Source organism: Terrapene carolina, unplaced genomic scaffold (genome assembly GCF_002925995.2).
Source record: "Terrapene carolina triunguis isolate 2854851 unplaced genomic scaffold, T_m_triunguis-2.0 Scaffold95, whole genome shotgun sequence".
Taxonomy (NCBI): Eukaryota; Metazoa; Chordata; order Testudines; family Emydidae; genus Terrapene; species Terrapene triunguis.
In genome coordinates, this window is record NW_020664446.1 from 10,978,881 (window position 1) to 10,995,951 (window position 17,071).

General features: G+C 40.1%; 1 protein-coding gene across 22 annotated transcripts in view; it reads left to right on the plus strand.

Moving 5' to 3' along the window:
- The window catches only part of TCF7L2 (transcription factor 7 like 2), a 207,019-nt gene that overhangs the window by 166,312 nt on the left and 23,636 nt on the right, over positions 1 to 17,071 (plus strand). For 20 of the 22 annotated variants that reach the window (XM_024193491.3, XM_024193492.3, XM_024193497.3 and 17 more), the window contains exons 5-7: positions 10,445 to 10,577; positions 12,915 to 13,017; positions 15,885 to 15,971. In XM_024193491.3, the coding sequence (XP_024049259.1) occupies positions 10,445 to 10,577; positions 12,915 to 13,017; positions 15,885 to 15,971 (323 nt within the window). Of the gene's footprint in view, positions 1 to 782; positions 940 to 10,444; positions 10,578 to 12,914; positions 13,018 to 15,884; positions 15,972 to 17,071 lie in introns of those variants that run through there. The other 2 variants (XM_024193505.2, XM_024193506.2) reach the window with 1 other exon arrangement.

The following is a 17,071-nucleotide window of genomic DNA, read 5'->3' on the forward strand; positions in this document are numbered from 1 at the left end:
GTCCTTGCTCAGGGGCAGCTTGTGAAAATACAATAGCTGTGGTGAACTTCTTTAGATGCTGAAACTCCAGCAATACGGAAAGCTCTTCTTGCATTTGTCTTCTACAGTGGGGGTCAGTTTAAAAAAAAAAATCTCTAACACTGGAAGGAGGGGGGGAGGAACGAGAGCTAATGGCAAGGACCTATAAAGTGTCATTTTTGTGTTACAGTGACAAGAAAATATACTTTTTTATTTCATAGCTCTCTCCCTACGAAATTTGTTTTGAGGGTTATGACAATCTTGTAGATAAAGTGACTGCTTGCTACACTTAGCTGATCATGCTCCCTCACGACCGGCCGTTGTTTCCTCGCTTCACTTAGTGGTACCTGTACAACCTGAGCTGTAGTAGCATTGTCATTGATTTCCAAGGTAACTGCTTTTTTAGCTGTCCTTAGCAGGCATACCTGAGCAGGAAAATCAGTCTTCCCCTCCACAACCCCCCTCCCTGACAGGATAGTGAAGTGGTATATTAGAAAATAGAGGAGGTTTTTCTAAATTTTGATATCCACAGCTGACAATTTAGAAATAAGACACTTTTCGCAGCCAAGATGACAGTGGATTTTGAGCATTCAGAAAGCACCAGGCCAAAAAACTGGAGACATCTTGATCTTTTAAGACAGCTTTTCCAGTACTTTAAGTGAAAGGGTGGGGGGGGGAGGGAAAGAAAAAGAGAGAGAGAAAAGCTGCAAGGAAAATAATACAAAGCCAGCACAATTGGCATCTAGACATTTGAAGAAAAAAGTTTTTGAGGTTAAGAGAAGGAAAGGCAAAGCTGTTATGTACCCGAGGGATGCAATTTTAGTGGGAATGGAAGATTTGAGTGGTAAAGGAGGAGCGCTTGCCTCTGGGTTATCTCTGTTCCAGCAGTTCGGCTGCTGGCATCTCAATTTGAATTGCTGGGTGAGTAGCACTTTTTTGCGTGTGCGCGCTTTTCAGTCTTGACCACTGAACTTCTTATGTGACTCTTTTTTTTTTATTCTGGTCCGTGCGAGGAGAAAAAAGATAAAGCAGGCATCTCAAGCTGTGACCTTTGTTAGATACTTTTTTTACAGTGAGCATTTTTTTAAGGGGTGGTGGTAGCATGACTTTTCAGTGACACTTCTTAATGCTGTAATAGTTGCAAAACAATGTGAAGTAAGACTCTGTCCACATACAAAGCTGTGCAATAATCCAAAGATGGTCTGAGGATTGTTCTCCCCCCTCTCCCCCCCTCATTTTTGTTTTGTGCTTTGGAAAGGGAGAAAATTCCTTTTCTCTTTTTGGGGGGGAGGGGGTTGGGGTGTGTGTGTGTGTGTATGTTATAGCTATTGAACAATGTTTAACAACAAGGGGAAAGTATGAATGTATTATGTGTATATTATATACGCAGTAATATTCACACGGGTAATATGACTTCACCCTATATCTTTCATTTAAATTTTTTTTCGTGTTTTTAGTTCAAAGCTTTCAGGAATTCAGTCCTGTTATTTCTTTTACTGAGAACCCTGAATGTGAAAATTCTTTGTTTTTAAGGGAAAAGGTTGATTTGAAGCCTGGCAGGTGTATAACAATTAGGATTTTTGGAAATGACATTATTCAACACTTGAGGTAAAGAATGAACCTAAGTTTCTTTGGAAAGCGTTAAAATATTTGTGTAGTGGTTTTTAATCCCTTGTTTTTGTTGTACTTCGTAAAAGGCATTTACATTTTATAGGAAGGGATTCTTCAAAAACATAGCCCTGGCGTGTAAGATGCACATTTTAGGGAGTCCGTATAGAAATGATTCTTCACTCAGTGATGAAAGAAAAAACTTGTTTTTATTGAACTATAAAACAGAGTAGAATGTGCCTTGCTGCAGTGTTTCTATATTCATAATCAAAAGAACTCCATCGGTTGTTTTCTCATATTAGTATATATTATAAAAAGTACACCAGCCAATTTAACCAGTTGTATCTTCTCCTTAATTATACATGAGAGAGAGAAATTATACAGTTAGTGTTTTTAGAAAGCAGCCCAGTTTCACAGGAAGTTTTCTTTTCCTGTCTGCTGTATTGTCACTATCTTTAGGAAGAGGGAGTTATTTTATGCCTTTGGAGTAGAGGCGGTGATGACTTTCCCTTAATAGTGGATTTATTGCCTTTTCTTCTACGAAGTCTTGATGTGGTGAAGTGTTGTAAAGGTGTATATTCTCTTCCAGTGGTGAAAATGTTATTCATATCTTTTTTCTTTCACAACACAATTTCTGTGAGACTAGTGAAAAAGCCCTTTGGCTTGTATTTTTAGGGAAAGCTCTCATTGAGGTTTGGGTGAAAGGCCTGAGACTTCTGTATAAATTCATTTCTTTCCTTCTACGGTATTTTAGAGTGTGTTCAAATTCTAACATACATGGCCCAACACACATTTATGTAAACGTTTAGTGTCTAAAAAATAATTGATCGGAGCTTAATTTCGTGCCATTTTTATCACTCCATTGTTTTCTTGCATTGCATAAAATTTTTAGCACATGAGCAATGATCACAGTTAAAAATGGAAGTGTTTTGAAGATGAAGTTTTGTCACTTGATACAGTCCGATATTATCATTAAATAATGCTGTCTGTTGGGTCCACAGTGCAGTACATCACAATCTGTGAATTCTGTATTTTGAAAGAAATATGACGTCACATTTATTTAATCCATGTTTGTCTGCATTCATGCATTTTGGTATTACTGAAATAGTCAAAAATGCATAAGGATACATACACAAGTCCTTCCTTTTATTTTAAGAAAGTTACTGGGCTTTTTAAGATAAAACCTACATTCTGGCTGTCGCTTTAGATACAAGTAACTGATCTCTATACAAAATCAATGTAGTGATTTCTCCTGCAGCATATGCCTAGTGCTGAAACATGTGTGATTTATATGTAAGAGGTGAAACTCCATATGATGTGGCAGTTACAGGGACACAGTACTATGCGGTGGGTAAAAGCTTAATCACTGTACTGTTGGAACTGTTATGTTAAAAGTTATTCGTGCTAAGTAAATTGAGATAAGGTAGTTGCATGATCACCCATTTGTTCAGTCACTTCTACCTCCTCCCCACTTTTTCTGAATTCTAATCCATAGATTTCTTTTCTCTCCCCTTCTCATCCTTAAATTAGGATCTGTGTTTTTCTTTTCTTATGCCTGTTTCAATTTCATTAGCCTCTGTGATTCACATGTCCTCCTGTTCCGGCCCTTATGCTGTTCCTTTTTTTTTGCTCGCTGTTAAAGCGGATCCTGTCTGTTCAGGAATCAACTACGGTATTTGAAGAGGGTGAAGAATATTTGCCAAGTTGGTAAAGGAACAATGTATCCTCTTTCTCTCATGCTAAGATAGAAAAAATGGTCTTTGGTTTAAAGGTTTTTTATATGCTCAGCTGCCTCAAACTTCAGGAAACCAAGCATCTAGCCAGTGGCGCTCATATTGGAAATCTTCTTGTTTACCTAATAGGTTTTAATTTTGTGATGCGGTAACATAACGGTAAGAGAAGTCTGGATTTGTGTAGGCCATGATTCACTTACACGGGGGGTGGCTGATTCGTTCAAATGTTGTAAAGATTTGGTAGAAGAAATGCAACCGAAGGCTTTCTCTTTGATTGATACAAAATTGGGAATGAGCGAGGCAAAAATTGACTTTCATAAACTTTATGGGAAGCAGTTTTTGAAGGACCTCTAAAGTTTCTACTCTGTCTGAACAGGCGCTTTTCTCTTCTGACCTGGAATTACCGTAACTCCACATGGCCCAAGAACTATAGCACTATTTACCTTTTAAAAGCCCAAGCATCATTTTTTCACTCTCATTTTTTTTAATTGCTGCGAAAGGAAAATTAGCATCCCGGCCAGCTTTCAAAGCGAGATCAGCACTACAGTTCTTCTTTTAATAATAATAATAATAATAATTAATAATAATTAATTAATAAGGCTTCACTAATATTTTAAATTGTTCTGCATAATACATAACAAGCAGTAGGTAGGCATGCAAGATCTGGTTTCCTTTCTTTTAAACTAGCCAGTTTGTAATTGTCACCAGTTCGGTTTCCTTTTTGTGAATTTAAGTGGAAATTTCCTGCGAATCTTTTTTCCCCTCTTCCCTTCAATGCATCTTCCTATAGGAAGAATGCAGAAAATGTCGAGTATGGAGGGGTTAGCGAACATGTGATGCTTCAAAACTCAGAGAGGACTTCAAAAGGAAAAAAGAATTCACTTTTCTTAAGTGAATTGCGGAGCATTACAAGCCAGGAAGCTGTCTTTGTGTTTGTTTGAGAAATTCAGGGTAGGCCAGATTTTGGAAAGCTGGCTGGTTTGTGCTATAGCAGGTAGACCCTTGTTTGTTAGAACAATTTTGCAGCCCCGAAGAAGCCATTGAAATAGAGAGAGAGACAGGAAGCAGTTAGAAGTGCAAGAGTGTTTGTGGTTTGGGGGGGAAGGGGGTTGTTAGGGGGTTGGGTTTTGTCAAGCGCTGTCTGTGGGGGGTATTGTCCCTACACATGGTTGTCTGTGCTTCTGTCATCATTTGTGTGAAGGAAGAAAATGAGCCTTTTTTAGTAGGGAGAGTTCTGGTTCTCAATAGAGGCCTTGTCCTCTGTTACAATAGGCAGTTAGCTTAGGGCAGGACCTTAGGCAGAAATGAGCTACGTTAAACTGCGAAAGGGCTCAGGCCACTGTGTTTGCTATAATGGGGCAAGGGGAAGTAGATTTCAGGAGCAAATGCTTAGTCAGGTGTGAAAACATTCTTTTAAAAAAAAAATACATTCCAAGTCTAGTTAGTAGCTTAAGCAGAATTGACTTAAATCTTTATTCCTAAAGGAAATTCTCCATCTGTGTTTTTTTTTAAATCTTAGTTTAGTGTGTGTGTGTGTTTTGTTTTGTTTGAAATCAGTCTGAATTATTGATGTTAAGGCACTTTGGGTTTGGTGCTACCTTGTGAAAGTTAATAGTGCCCAGCAAGAGCTGTTACTTGATCATTTTGAATAAGATGGTGAAGAAGGCAGTAGCATTTGTCTACTACAGGTGGTCTGATTTGCTGGGCACACTGAAATCCTGGGAGAATATTTCTGTTTGTTAAGACTTTTCTGTTGATCTACAAAAAGATCTACAGACTAACACGGCTGCTACTCTGAAACCTGTTGATCTAGTTTCCGGATAAAAAGATTCACCCTTGTGTAAGACCAATCAGAGATCAACCTTTAGAAAAGACAGTTCTTTACTCTTTAACTGGCTCTCTGCAGCTGTTAACTTCTGTTAATATTTTACTGGTTGCAATCAGCATAGATTTAACAACAGCACCTGGAAAACACTCGGTCGACCAGGTATACACCTATTTTTGATGTAAACTGGTCCTGAATAAGTATCCTTAGCTGGCGGAGAGAGAGCAGTCCCTGGGAGGGCCTCGTAATTCAAGACCACTGTAGATCTTCTGCATCCACCCTGGAGGAGGGGAGAAGACTGACAAACCCTCTTCTGTGCTTCTTTTGTTTTATTGTACTAGGCTCATAAAGGCACTTTCAGACCCCATCTTTCTTCTGCAGAAAGGGAAAGCAATAGGGGAGTATTGAAGAGGAGGACATGGCAAAAAAGACAGGCGGAGCTATTGCTCCATTTGTTTTCACTATCTGTTGATTAATAGGTTTAGAGGTGAATGGCAAGCTTTCATTCCTCTTAGGTCACCCATAGTGGAGGAAGGGTGGGGGGTCTTGGATATAAGTGCCTAATCAATCTTTCACTTGCCACGTTCCAAATTATGAACAGTATGGGGGGTGGGTAGGGGTGTCTAGGATGGTGGCAGAACATCTCCTGCAGGCTAGCAGAACTTGATGCTTTAAGAACACTTGAAAGGTTAGGGGTCAGCCAAGGGGGTCTTTCCCTATGCTGTAGTCACAGGAACTATGTGTATAGAACAGGAAGGTTTTAAGCTTTGCTTCTTGCAAAAACCCCCTTTTGCCCTCCGTCGTTAGCTATTCAATATATAATTACGGGTATTGACTAAGAAAACAAGGGAGATTCAAGATTAGGGTGCCTGGCTTGGTAGTTAGGCCAAGAAAGGCTTCTGCATCAAACAATGTAACAGCTACAATCCAAGTTCCTTAGTGTCTTAAGGAATTTTCTGTGTTTTTGTATTTTTTGTGTATCCGTTTTTACAGATGCCATATTAACCTGGCACAATAGATTTCCAGTTTTCTGTGTTCATGTTAACATTACTTGGAATATATACAGAGTTTTTAATCACCTGAGTCAAACTGTGCCCTGATATACTGGAATTACAGTAACAGAAACTTCGTATTATAAGTTTTTATTTTTGCATCTCCACTAAAATGAACAAAGTGTGATTATTATGTTATCACTTGGGCAGGCAAGGATTAGAGGGCTGGGTGCTTTTAGTGATTGAGGAGCTATTAATCATTATACAGCTTATATTAGCTTCTTCAGCAGATTGAAAATATTAATTGGAGGGATGTGTTACCTTCATGGCAGACGGTTCTACACACATATATAGCTCTTTCATTTTCATGTCGTTACCATGCAGCAAAGACTAACGCACAGTGATTTCACATGCAATTGCCAGCAAGTTTCACCGAAATTATTTGGATTCTTTTTGGGGGCACCTGTTGGCATTTAATGCACACCCATTTTAACATCCCCACACCCTGCATGTCTCCCCAATCCACTTCAGTCCACAATTCAGCTTTGCTTTTTAATACTGAAGGTTCAGTTATGATTTGAGTCATCTTTGGTTAGGCATTTCCAAAACCGTTATCAAATTTCTGTGTAGAGATTTAATTGTTGATTCCACGTGGGTCTAATTTCATCTTTCCTGCATCAGACATAGCCAATCAAGAACAACAAACTTTTGATGTAATTTGTATTTTGTCCTCTTCCCCCGCTTCAATCCAAAACACTAAATACCTTGCTTTAGAAGAACAGGGGAGGAGGGGCTTCCTAGCAGGTTCCTTGGAACCCTGTAGATGTGTATTTTGGGTTGTTGTTTTTTTCCTGCTGTTGCATACATTGTTGCTAATCTATATGTAGTGGTATAGCTCCACTTTTCACATCTGTCATACCATGAATGGGATGTTTAAAGTTGCTGTTTCCAGAAAAGAAATTCCATTTTCTCAGAATGGCTTTTATCTTATATCTTAAACTCTCCTGGGCAAAGTACTAGAAAATATACTGCAGAGAGCAATCATGCATTGACAAGAGAGGACGGGCTAAAATGATCTAATAGGTCTTTACTATCTAACTTTTATGATACACTTGGTTATAGCCATTGGGGAGTGTTAGGGTCAGCACTTGTGACTCAGGCAGGGCTCCCATTGACTTCAACGAGAGAAGCATTAAACCTGCCCTGGCCCACAAACATAATCCTGTCTTGTGCTGTTTTTCAAGGACTGTCAGTTAATATAGGTTTCAGAGTAGCAGCCGTGTTAGTCTGTATCCGCAAAAAGAACAGGAGTACTTGTGGCACAAGGTGCCACAAGTACTCCTGTTCTTTTTTCAGTTAATATAGTTCAGTAATGCTGTTTTTAAAGACTAGCTTGTTTAGTTGGTTTATGCATAACTGGCAGTTCTTCTAAACTATTCATCCCTTCCTCTTGCAGATTATTGGCTATCTTCACACTGAGGCAAGACCCCATCCCCTTCTTTTTTGATCTGCTAAATTCAGAATATTAAATTTAATACAAATGCAGAGAAATCTAGGTTGGCTGTAGTGTAGTGATACAGTTCCGACGTGACTTGCAGACAGACACTGATTAGTTTTGTTTGTTTGTTTGTTTTGCCTTGTTTAAGATGCAACTGTAATTTCCCCAACCTCTCCAAATCCCCTCCTCCCCGCCCCCTGCCTCCTCCAGCATGATCACAGAGCTGGGAAGAGCCAAAGGCCCAGATCCTATAAACCCATCCTTGCATCAGTCGTCCCTTTGACTTAAGAGGGACCCAGTTGCATGAATGAAATCTATTCACCTCAGGAAAGGTTTGCAGGGTCAGGCTCCGACTTCTGTTTGTTGGTAAGGTGTTAAGTAAAATGATAATTTGTCTCTTCGTGCTTGACTCACGCCATTTTGCAGTGGTGTTGCAGGGGCTCTTGGAACATTAGAGCAGTGGGTGGTGGTTTCACACAGTTTACATGCACTGTCAGAGCCAGGCCACCACAGGGGCTGATAAGTATGCAAAGCCAACGTTATTCAAATGTTGTTATGTTTGTCTGACCCTCCAAAGTTGTTTCCTCAGTATTTTTTTTTTAATTAATCAGCTTGGGTTGTTTAGTGGTTTCTATCAAAAAATTAACCTTCTGTAAAAGCCATACCTTATTTTGTTAGCGTACTGGGGTCTGGCTGAACACTTTTCCAACCTGATGTCTAGCAGTGCCCTCCCAGTTGCTCCTCTGAGCCACTCTTACCAGCCACACCACGTGTTACCCAACAATAAAGATTCACAAATCTCTTGGCCAGTGAATTATCCCTCTTGTCAGGAATTATAATTCTTTGTGATCCGTAGTTTTTAGATGGTTGCTTTGCACAGAATGTCACATGGTGCTGCATGGAGAAGCCTGGTAGTTTGGACAGTGTCTGTCTCTTTGGACAATACCTAATATGACTTATTTGAAAACCCGTGCCAAAGTTTTCAGTATTGCCAAACTTTCCCAGGATAGTTCACTCTTAAGAACACAGAACTTTGTTAAGATATTTCAATTTACTTTTTTCACATAAGGGGCCAAATCCAGCCCTCGGATGCCTTGGTGTAAATGCAGAGTAACTGTTGTGGTCAAGCGTTGTAGTCTGTATGACACACCAATGATCCTGTGAGCACAATACACTGAAATTGGCAGCACTGGATTTCACATACTAGCCATGATCTATGTCACGCAGCTACTATTTGGCATGTGCCATTGTGTGAAGAGATTAAAAAATAAATAAGAACAAAGCAAAAGTTATGGAAAATAGCTCACAAATTATCAGTTGAATCTGCCCCCAATAGAAGATAACATTAGACATTAACCTGCATCTGAGATGTGTGCTATTTTTCAAAAATTCAGTATGCTTTTTTCCCCTCCTGCTGTAGAAATTATCACCCTTTAACAAAAGTTGGAAATAAAAATAAATGTGCTTTTAAGAGATGCACAAAATGTTCAGACTGAGCTCAAGTAATATTTTGTTTAATACAGCGCAGGGAAAAAAATATCTGCTTGACAACTTGTACTGGCAAGTTTCAGTCTAGTGCCCTTTAGGAAAGGGGATTAGAATGAAAACGCTGACAGACCCTGGACTGTAGTGGCGCTAGTGGGCGCTGCTGGAGTATCACTTCTTTCTTTTAATGTGATTCCTTTTACTTGATGTTAATGCAAGCTGTTCCTTACTTAAAGTAATAAAAGGAAATGAAGACACATTCTAAAATGAAACTTGACTCTAATCCATTCATCATCTAATACTAGCCTCTTTATCTTTGCTGGTACCTAATCTGGTTAAATGTCCCTGTTGTAGGATTTTAGTGAAAATCCTCTGTGGGGAATAGGGTTTTTTGCAATTGGATTACTTGCAGTAAATGGTCCAGTAGTTCACTTGTTTCAGCTTAATTTTTTTCTTTGTGATCTTGTAAGGGTAAGTTACAGTTCAACCCGCTCTTTCTTTCTGTCTGTATTTCTTTCTTCAGAAAAAAAGAGAGAGAATAATTTTGCCAGTTATGAAAACATAACAAGAAAAATCTCATGATATATCTGCATGACTTTTGTGGCTTTTATTTCTTTTTTGGCCAAGTGAGTTTTCATTTCAACGTCTGTATCTACATTCCTGCCGTTATTTGAAAATCTGCATGTTTTAGTAGCACAATTCATCAGTATCCAGTTAACTTATTAGTGCTATCTGTTGAATTGATAATTAATCAGGTCTCTTATAATATGCATAAAATATGCAGGTGATCAACTGGCAGTTTAGTGCTGCCAGATGAAGGGAATACTCCAAAATTATGAGGACTTTTTATGCAGCCTCTTTATAAAAGAATTGTAAAATGTAGACTGGTAGCTGGGAGAGAAGGGAAAGACCTTCAGGTCACTAAGCATTTGGGTTTCTTGCTAATTAAAGTGGGGGACTCCGTCAGCATCTCACTGAAGAGCTTGCATGCATCACAGAGGTGAAGCGTGAGGAGTCGTAAGAAAAAAATCTACTGCCCCAATAGGGAGCACGAAGGGTCAAAGAGAATAAAGAAAGATTCTTACCCACTTACTTGTGAACAGGATGGGGGGGTGGGGGGGGGGGGAGAAAACTGCGGCAGAAACACGGAGGGAAAACATAAGAATCATGTTACAACTCTTGGCAACATACATCTCTTTAGATAATTCCCAAGGCTTTAGGGGGGATGAGTGTGCAGCATTGTTAACAAACGGTGTTCCCCCACATCCCCTTTTTCTTTTGACAGTCTAACAAAGTGCCAGTTGTGCAGCACCCACACCATGTACACCCTCTCACGCCGCTTATCACGTACAGCAATGAGCATTTCACACCAGGAAACCCTCCTCCACATTTACCAGCCGACGTAGATCCAAAAACAGGTAGGTGGGGAGTCTTGTTGTGAGGGGGTTGGAGAAAGTCATCTATGTGGTTTGTTTTGAGGGGTGAATTTCCCATGCTGCAGTGGCAAATGGTTGTGAAATACGCTGAGAGAATCCAATTTGCTTTTGAATCACTCGCCTAAATTAGTGAAGCTTTAGATATAAACATGTTGGGCTAAGTTTTCATAAAAAGCCCAAGAAGCTGCACATGGAACGCTGGGCCTGTAGTCATCTAAGCCTGTATTTCTGTGCAGCAGAGGTGGAGCAAATAATACACATTTAGATCTCTGCCTGATTTGCAGGAGCAACCCAAGGAGTTAAACATGTTCATTCTGTGATCTGCACTTACAAAATTGCAGCTGGAATTTTAAAGGTGGTAGGTCGCAGCCAGTTTCAAAATGAATCTCTCTGATTCCCCCAAACCCATTGTTTCTGTGTCAGAGGTTCAGCCATTTTTCTCTTATAATGTTGAATTTCCATCCACCCGCGCTGCTTTAGTTCCATCTGCACACTTGCAACTTTTTTCCCCAAATGTAAGTCTACCGAAATCTCAGTTCACCCTGAAGAGCAATCTTCTTGAATATAGAGCAATTTAAAACCCTGCCTAGATTTATTGGTCTTAGCAGAATAGAATTTCCATGTTATTCTCACTTTAAAAAAGGGGGTCTCTGTTTAACATGCGGATCCACAGAAGTCATATAGGATATGTCTATACTCCAGTTAAACACCCACTGCTGGCCCATGTCAGCTGATTTCGGCCCAGAGGGCTTAGGCCATGGGCTATAAAACTGCAATGTAGACATTCGGGCTCGGGCTGGAGCGTGGGCTCTGAGACTCCACAAGGCTGGCAGGTCCCAGAGCTCAGGCTCCAGTCTCAACCCAAACATCTACACTGCAATTTTACAGCCCCAGAGCCTGCGCCCCACGAGCCGGAGTCAGCTGACCCCGGCCAGCCATGGGTGTTTTACTGTGTGTCCTGGTACCGATAGTGTCAGTCTTCCTTTCTTCAGCCTCCATAGAGTTCTCAGTGGCAGTGTTTTGTTTTTGTTAATCCAAATCCCTGCTAGTTAATTAGAAGGCAAGTTTGAAACCGCGAATGCATGTTAGAGTTTGTCGAAAGAATTGCTCTATGCTGGGCCTATCATATGCAGATAAATTATCTAAACCCCAGCTCGTGAATGAACGGGTACACTATTAGCTGTTGTTCGCCTTACACACCACAGCTGGGGCTTCCTTATAATTGTACTTAATGCTAACTTTGCATGGCTTAAAAGGAGCCGTCTAGCCATCCCTGTAAAGTGAATGGCATAGTCAACCACTCATTTAAATAATGGCAGTACAGGGAATAGCTTTTAAATGGTTATCGTAAAACATATGATTAACGTCTGTAGACTGTTTACTTTTCTTCTGTGAACATTCTTTCAAGTGTGCAAATAGCTCACTGTATGGTTAAAGCTCAGTTAATCTGTTTGGTTTTTGTAATGGAGAAAAAGCAGCGTCTGCATGAAAATGTCACACAGGGAGATTTAATTTAGAGATTAAAAGCTTCCTGGGTGATTTTAAAAAAAATACTTTTTCAGCCATGAATGCAGTGCCCCTTCCTTTTAATGCTCTCTGTTTTAATTCTGCTTCTGCCATACTATTTGAAGGTCCCAGTCCTATAACCATTACCTGAGGAAGTCCCATTGACTCCAAAGGTAAGGGTTGCAAGATCAGACCTTATATTTGGAGCTGAATTCCTTTAGCTCTGAATATGCACAGCAACAGGACTAAAATATCCCCACGCCTCTTCTTTTTATCAAGCACTAGCAGGACTCTGTCTTCTCACCTTCAAGATTTTAGGGTAGAGTGGAGAGACAAAACCAAATGCCTCATGCTCCCCCAAAAGTGGGAATCACTTAGAAATATAATGGTTTATTTTGGAGGTTTGGAGGCTGGGGGCTCCATCCTTTCAGGCCTCTCAGAGAAAAATCCTGAATGGTTGTGGGAGGGGACCGTCTTTTTGTTTGTTCTATTTGTACAGCACCTAGCACAGTGAGGTCTGGGTCCATGATGGAACTGTAAGGACTATTCCAATACAAATAATTAATAATGGTCTTTGATTGGTGGCAGGGTCGGAAGGATCAAACCTCCCCTGTCTTTTGATCAATCTCATTTACTTACAGTACAAAGTGGCCCATTCTGGCAAGTGCAGGTTAAGGCAGTGGGCCAACTGTTGGAACTAGTAACCAAAATCACTAGCATAACCACGGCATAGAAACCTATATGATTTTTCTACCCCCTTTTATTTCCTTTCCTGACCCAATATTTATGCCATTTCACTTTCCTCTTCCCTAGGAATTCCAAGGCCTCCGCATCCTCCGGATATATCTCCTTATTATCCGTTATCACCAGGCACTGTAGGGCAAATTCCCCATCCGCTAGGATGGTTAGTACCACAGTAAGGAGTTCCATTTTTTTATTTCCATTTTGGTTTTTTGACATGTCTAATTTTTAATGTAAAAATAAGTGTGTGTATGTATTGAGATAAGTGTATTTGCCAGCTGCCACTTTATGATGTGCGTGAATTGATAACTGCTCAATAAAGATTAAATAAACCTAGGGCTCTGATACCAAGTCATATGGTATTAAGCAAACATGGGCACTCAGGCATCACTACACATATTGTCTTTAGCCAACCGATGGCCCGTGAGGCATGAATTCATAGCCCCTCTGTTAAAACACTTTATAAATACATTTTTGCTGGATGTCTCATTTTTCACAGTCCCTGAGTTTGATTTTGTGGTGGCTGATGATGGTTTCAGCGGTGTGGTTTTTTAAAAAATAATGTCACCATTAATGAAACTCTGTAATTACAACTGCATTGCTCTTCTACGCTATGAGTCCCTGTTTTCCATATGGGGATGGGCAGAGTTTATGTTGGCTGGTGAAATGGGTGACACCTGGTTGAAAAGGTAGCAACTTAGGAGTGAATTTTTATTAACAACAAGAAAAATGAATTAGTTCAGATTAAAGGTGGCAAAAAAAAAAAACCATGGGGAATGTCCATTTGTTTATTTTTTGCACACGTAGAACTTGCAGGGAATGGGAGTCCCTCAGATGAAATGCTGTGAGTCATTGGTACCTGCTGCCTCTATGTTGCCATCTCTGAAATGGGTTTATAATACCTCCTTGCCCCACAGTTTAATTGATTATTGTTTGTAAAGTGCACTGAGGTCCTAGAAGAAAGGGGTCTCTGCATTACAGTATAATTTTTTATTGCCATAAGATGTGTTATTCACATATAAAGGATATTTCAGGCCTCACTGATATTGGGAATCTCAGGCTGAGTTGCCCAAGGGCATGAGTACTGCATTATGCTCTAGGTTATTTGCTCTAGCCACATAGGATGAAGTTCACCTCTCTTTGAGGAAATGGGATATATGTATAAGGAACTGAGTAAGGGGTAGAGGCCATAAAATTCATACATACACCCAGACCTGAGGACATGAATTGGGGGGTGGAGTGCAGTCCTTCCATGGTCTCTGTTCCAGCTATGAGGTGTCCCTGGTCACTGGATATGCATATGTGGATTCAGGGAGACCTTGACATGACCTGGCCTTAGTGATCCCTCCTCAGAAGCCCACATGAGAGGTTGTTTCACACACTTCCCCAACTCACAGGGTTATGGTGCTTGGCGCCTACAGGCATGAAGGGGTCTTCACACTATAAAGAGGAGGGGTTGAAGTTCACCCTTGTGCTGGCCCTCCCAAAGGGGGTGAATTTCACCAGAAATGCACAGCTCTAGCAGAAACAGAAACCCAAGGCATTGTTCTATCTAAACCAAATCCCTGTACATATGTGGCAATTTCTCTCTTGCTCAATAAGCTAGCTTACATTTAGGATGCAGGCCCCACACTTGTATACACTGGCTTTTTTTTTTTTTTTTTTTTTGCTCGCAGTGGCTAGTCCATCCAACCTGTATTGTTCTCAGGCATCACCTGAGTCTTGTGGATTAGTTGTTTATTTTAATGGAAGAGGTTTGTACAATAAAGAAGACGACACTCCCGACATATAAAATAAATACACTCAGCTTGTGACTGAAAACTGAAAAGTTAAAGTGAGGGAGTAATGGATAGAAATGCCCTCGTCTCTTAGCCATGGCCAGGTGTCCCTTTTTTCTCCTTTCCAGTGGAGCCTTATTGTGTCTTGGCATTTTGTGGACATACATGTCACCTTTGGGCATTAGATCATGTCTGCCATATGCAGGTGCATACAACCACAGGATGTGGTGGCCAGTTTCCTAATGCACGTGGAAACACTCACCTGCATATCAGGTTGGAGGCTTACAACCCAAATCATCAATTTACCCTGCTGTATTTATTTATCTACTCACAATTTTTACGTTCTTTTTGTGGGACCTTTGTTGTGGGTTGATACCAATAATCCCATCATTTAAAAAAACGAATCCTTTTTTAGTTTAAACAATAATACAAACATCCAGCAAAGGTAGATAAGGGTTTTTATTTTAACTTCTCTACCTTTTTTCTTTCACAATCAGCTACTGGACCCACCTATCCTAAACTGGCCTGGTTATCTCAAATGGGTTATGCTTAAAAAACAAAACAAAATAAGTATCCTACCAGCACAGCTGATATATATTTGAAGGACAGATAAAAAGAACTAGCCAGCACAGACAAATCTCAATCAGAAAAAGTTGTGTGTCTTTCATGAGGATGCTGTTTTGCATGTTGCTGTATTTTTTAATTATTGTAATGAGGTGTGATTGTCTATTGGTTACCCACAATACTTCTTGGGGACTCTCCCCTGGTAACTCTTGTCAACACTTGTTAATCTGACAAAAGGCTACAAATTAAGCTCTGTTAATTTAATGTTTTCTCACCGAGATCTAAATACCGAAAGAGGCCCAAAGCGCAACTGAAGTCCTTTGATTCACTGTACTTTATTTTGGTATAAATTTACATTCATTATTGTTTTCCTTTGGATGTGTAGCCCTCAATTAGTGTGATGGCTCCATTAAAGCAAGCGAGACTTCGCCTTTAATTATTACAACAAAACACCTAGTTTCAGCTTGGGGAGAGGGTCTGTATTGACATAAGCAGAGGTTATAAAATTTAATTAGCCATTCCTATCAGATTTATGGCATTCAAATTGTTCTGTGTTTCTTTCCTTTGATCCTTGCTGTACAATCCCCAAGATTTTTGTTCTGATCAAATGAGAATAAAGCTTACTGTGCAGAGAGAAGTTTTTTTTTTTTTAAACCCTTTTTTCTTTCTCTCACTATTTTTTTCCCCTTCTTCTTTTCAGGCAAGGTCAACCAGTTTACCCAATCACAACAGGGGGATTCCGGCATCCCTACCCAACAGCTCTGACTGTCAATGCTTCCATGTCAAGGTGAGTTCAAAGTACTGAGGTCCTGAATCAAGGGCAAATGTAACTCCTCTTAACATTCTCTGTAGAGAAGTGTGTTTCATCTAGAAAATGCATTTCTGGAAGCATTTAGTGAAGCAGTCATTTCCAGTTTGCAAAAACCAGAATTGTCCCATCTGATGAGAAAGGGAGTCACAACACAGCCATTGAACTTCAAAGTTTGGGAGGCGGGGACTGTGTTTTTTGAAGCCAACTAATTGAAAAATATAGTAGTCCATGACGTTGAAAAAGCAAGGAGAAGTCCTGACATGTTTTGCTTTCTCAGTGGCTATCATCCAGAGCAGTGCTCTGTGTAAGAAAGGGGAGGGTGTGGGTGTATTATTGTTATTCAGGCTGAGTTGGAAGGAAGGTTTGTTGTGCTTTTTTCCCTTTCTGGAGCTCAAAACACTAGTAGTCAACATAAAAGTACCTCCCTGACCCTCTAAAGCTTTAGAAGTATATACTTCTCCCCCTCCCTATCTCCAATTAATTCCAGCTAATTTTCCAGGGGCTGCTAGTTTTATTTACAAACTGGTTGGCAGCACTATGTTTAAGTAATCACTAATTGCTCCTAATGATAGTTTTATTTTCTGTTCATCTGATTTTCAGTCTGGTTAATTAAATCGGTGGAGGTTTAGACTTTCCTGATGGGCTGAAACAGCTAATCCATTTTGATGATGGCACATAATTAAATTAGCATGCATTACATAGCAAGGTTCCACATCTCTTTCCCCCGCTTCCCCCTCGCCTACATCTCTGCAGTTAATACATGCAGGTTAGAGTACAGAGGAAGATTTGAGTAGAGAATGGTAACTCCTACCTTAAGTAACAGAAACCTGTAGCCAGGGCTGGGGAGTGAGTGGGGGTAACACTCTGTATGTGTTAAACAAATAAAATAAACTTGATAACAGAACGTTCACTTGTTGATACAGTGAATAAAAAGAGACGTCTGAAAACCTAAATTTGTATAAAAGGGCCCAGTGCAGATAGAGATCCAGGGCTGGGGAAAAGCTGCAAAATAAGTGGCAATTCCCATTTAGTCTTTAAAATATGTACAAAAGATTTGAAGGTGTGAGGTGAGGCAA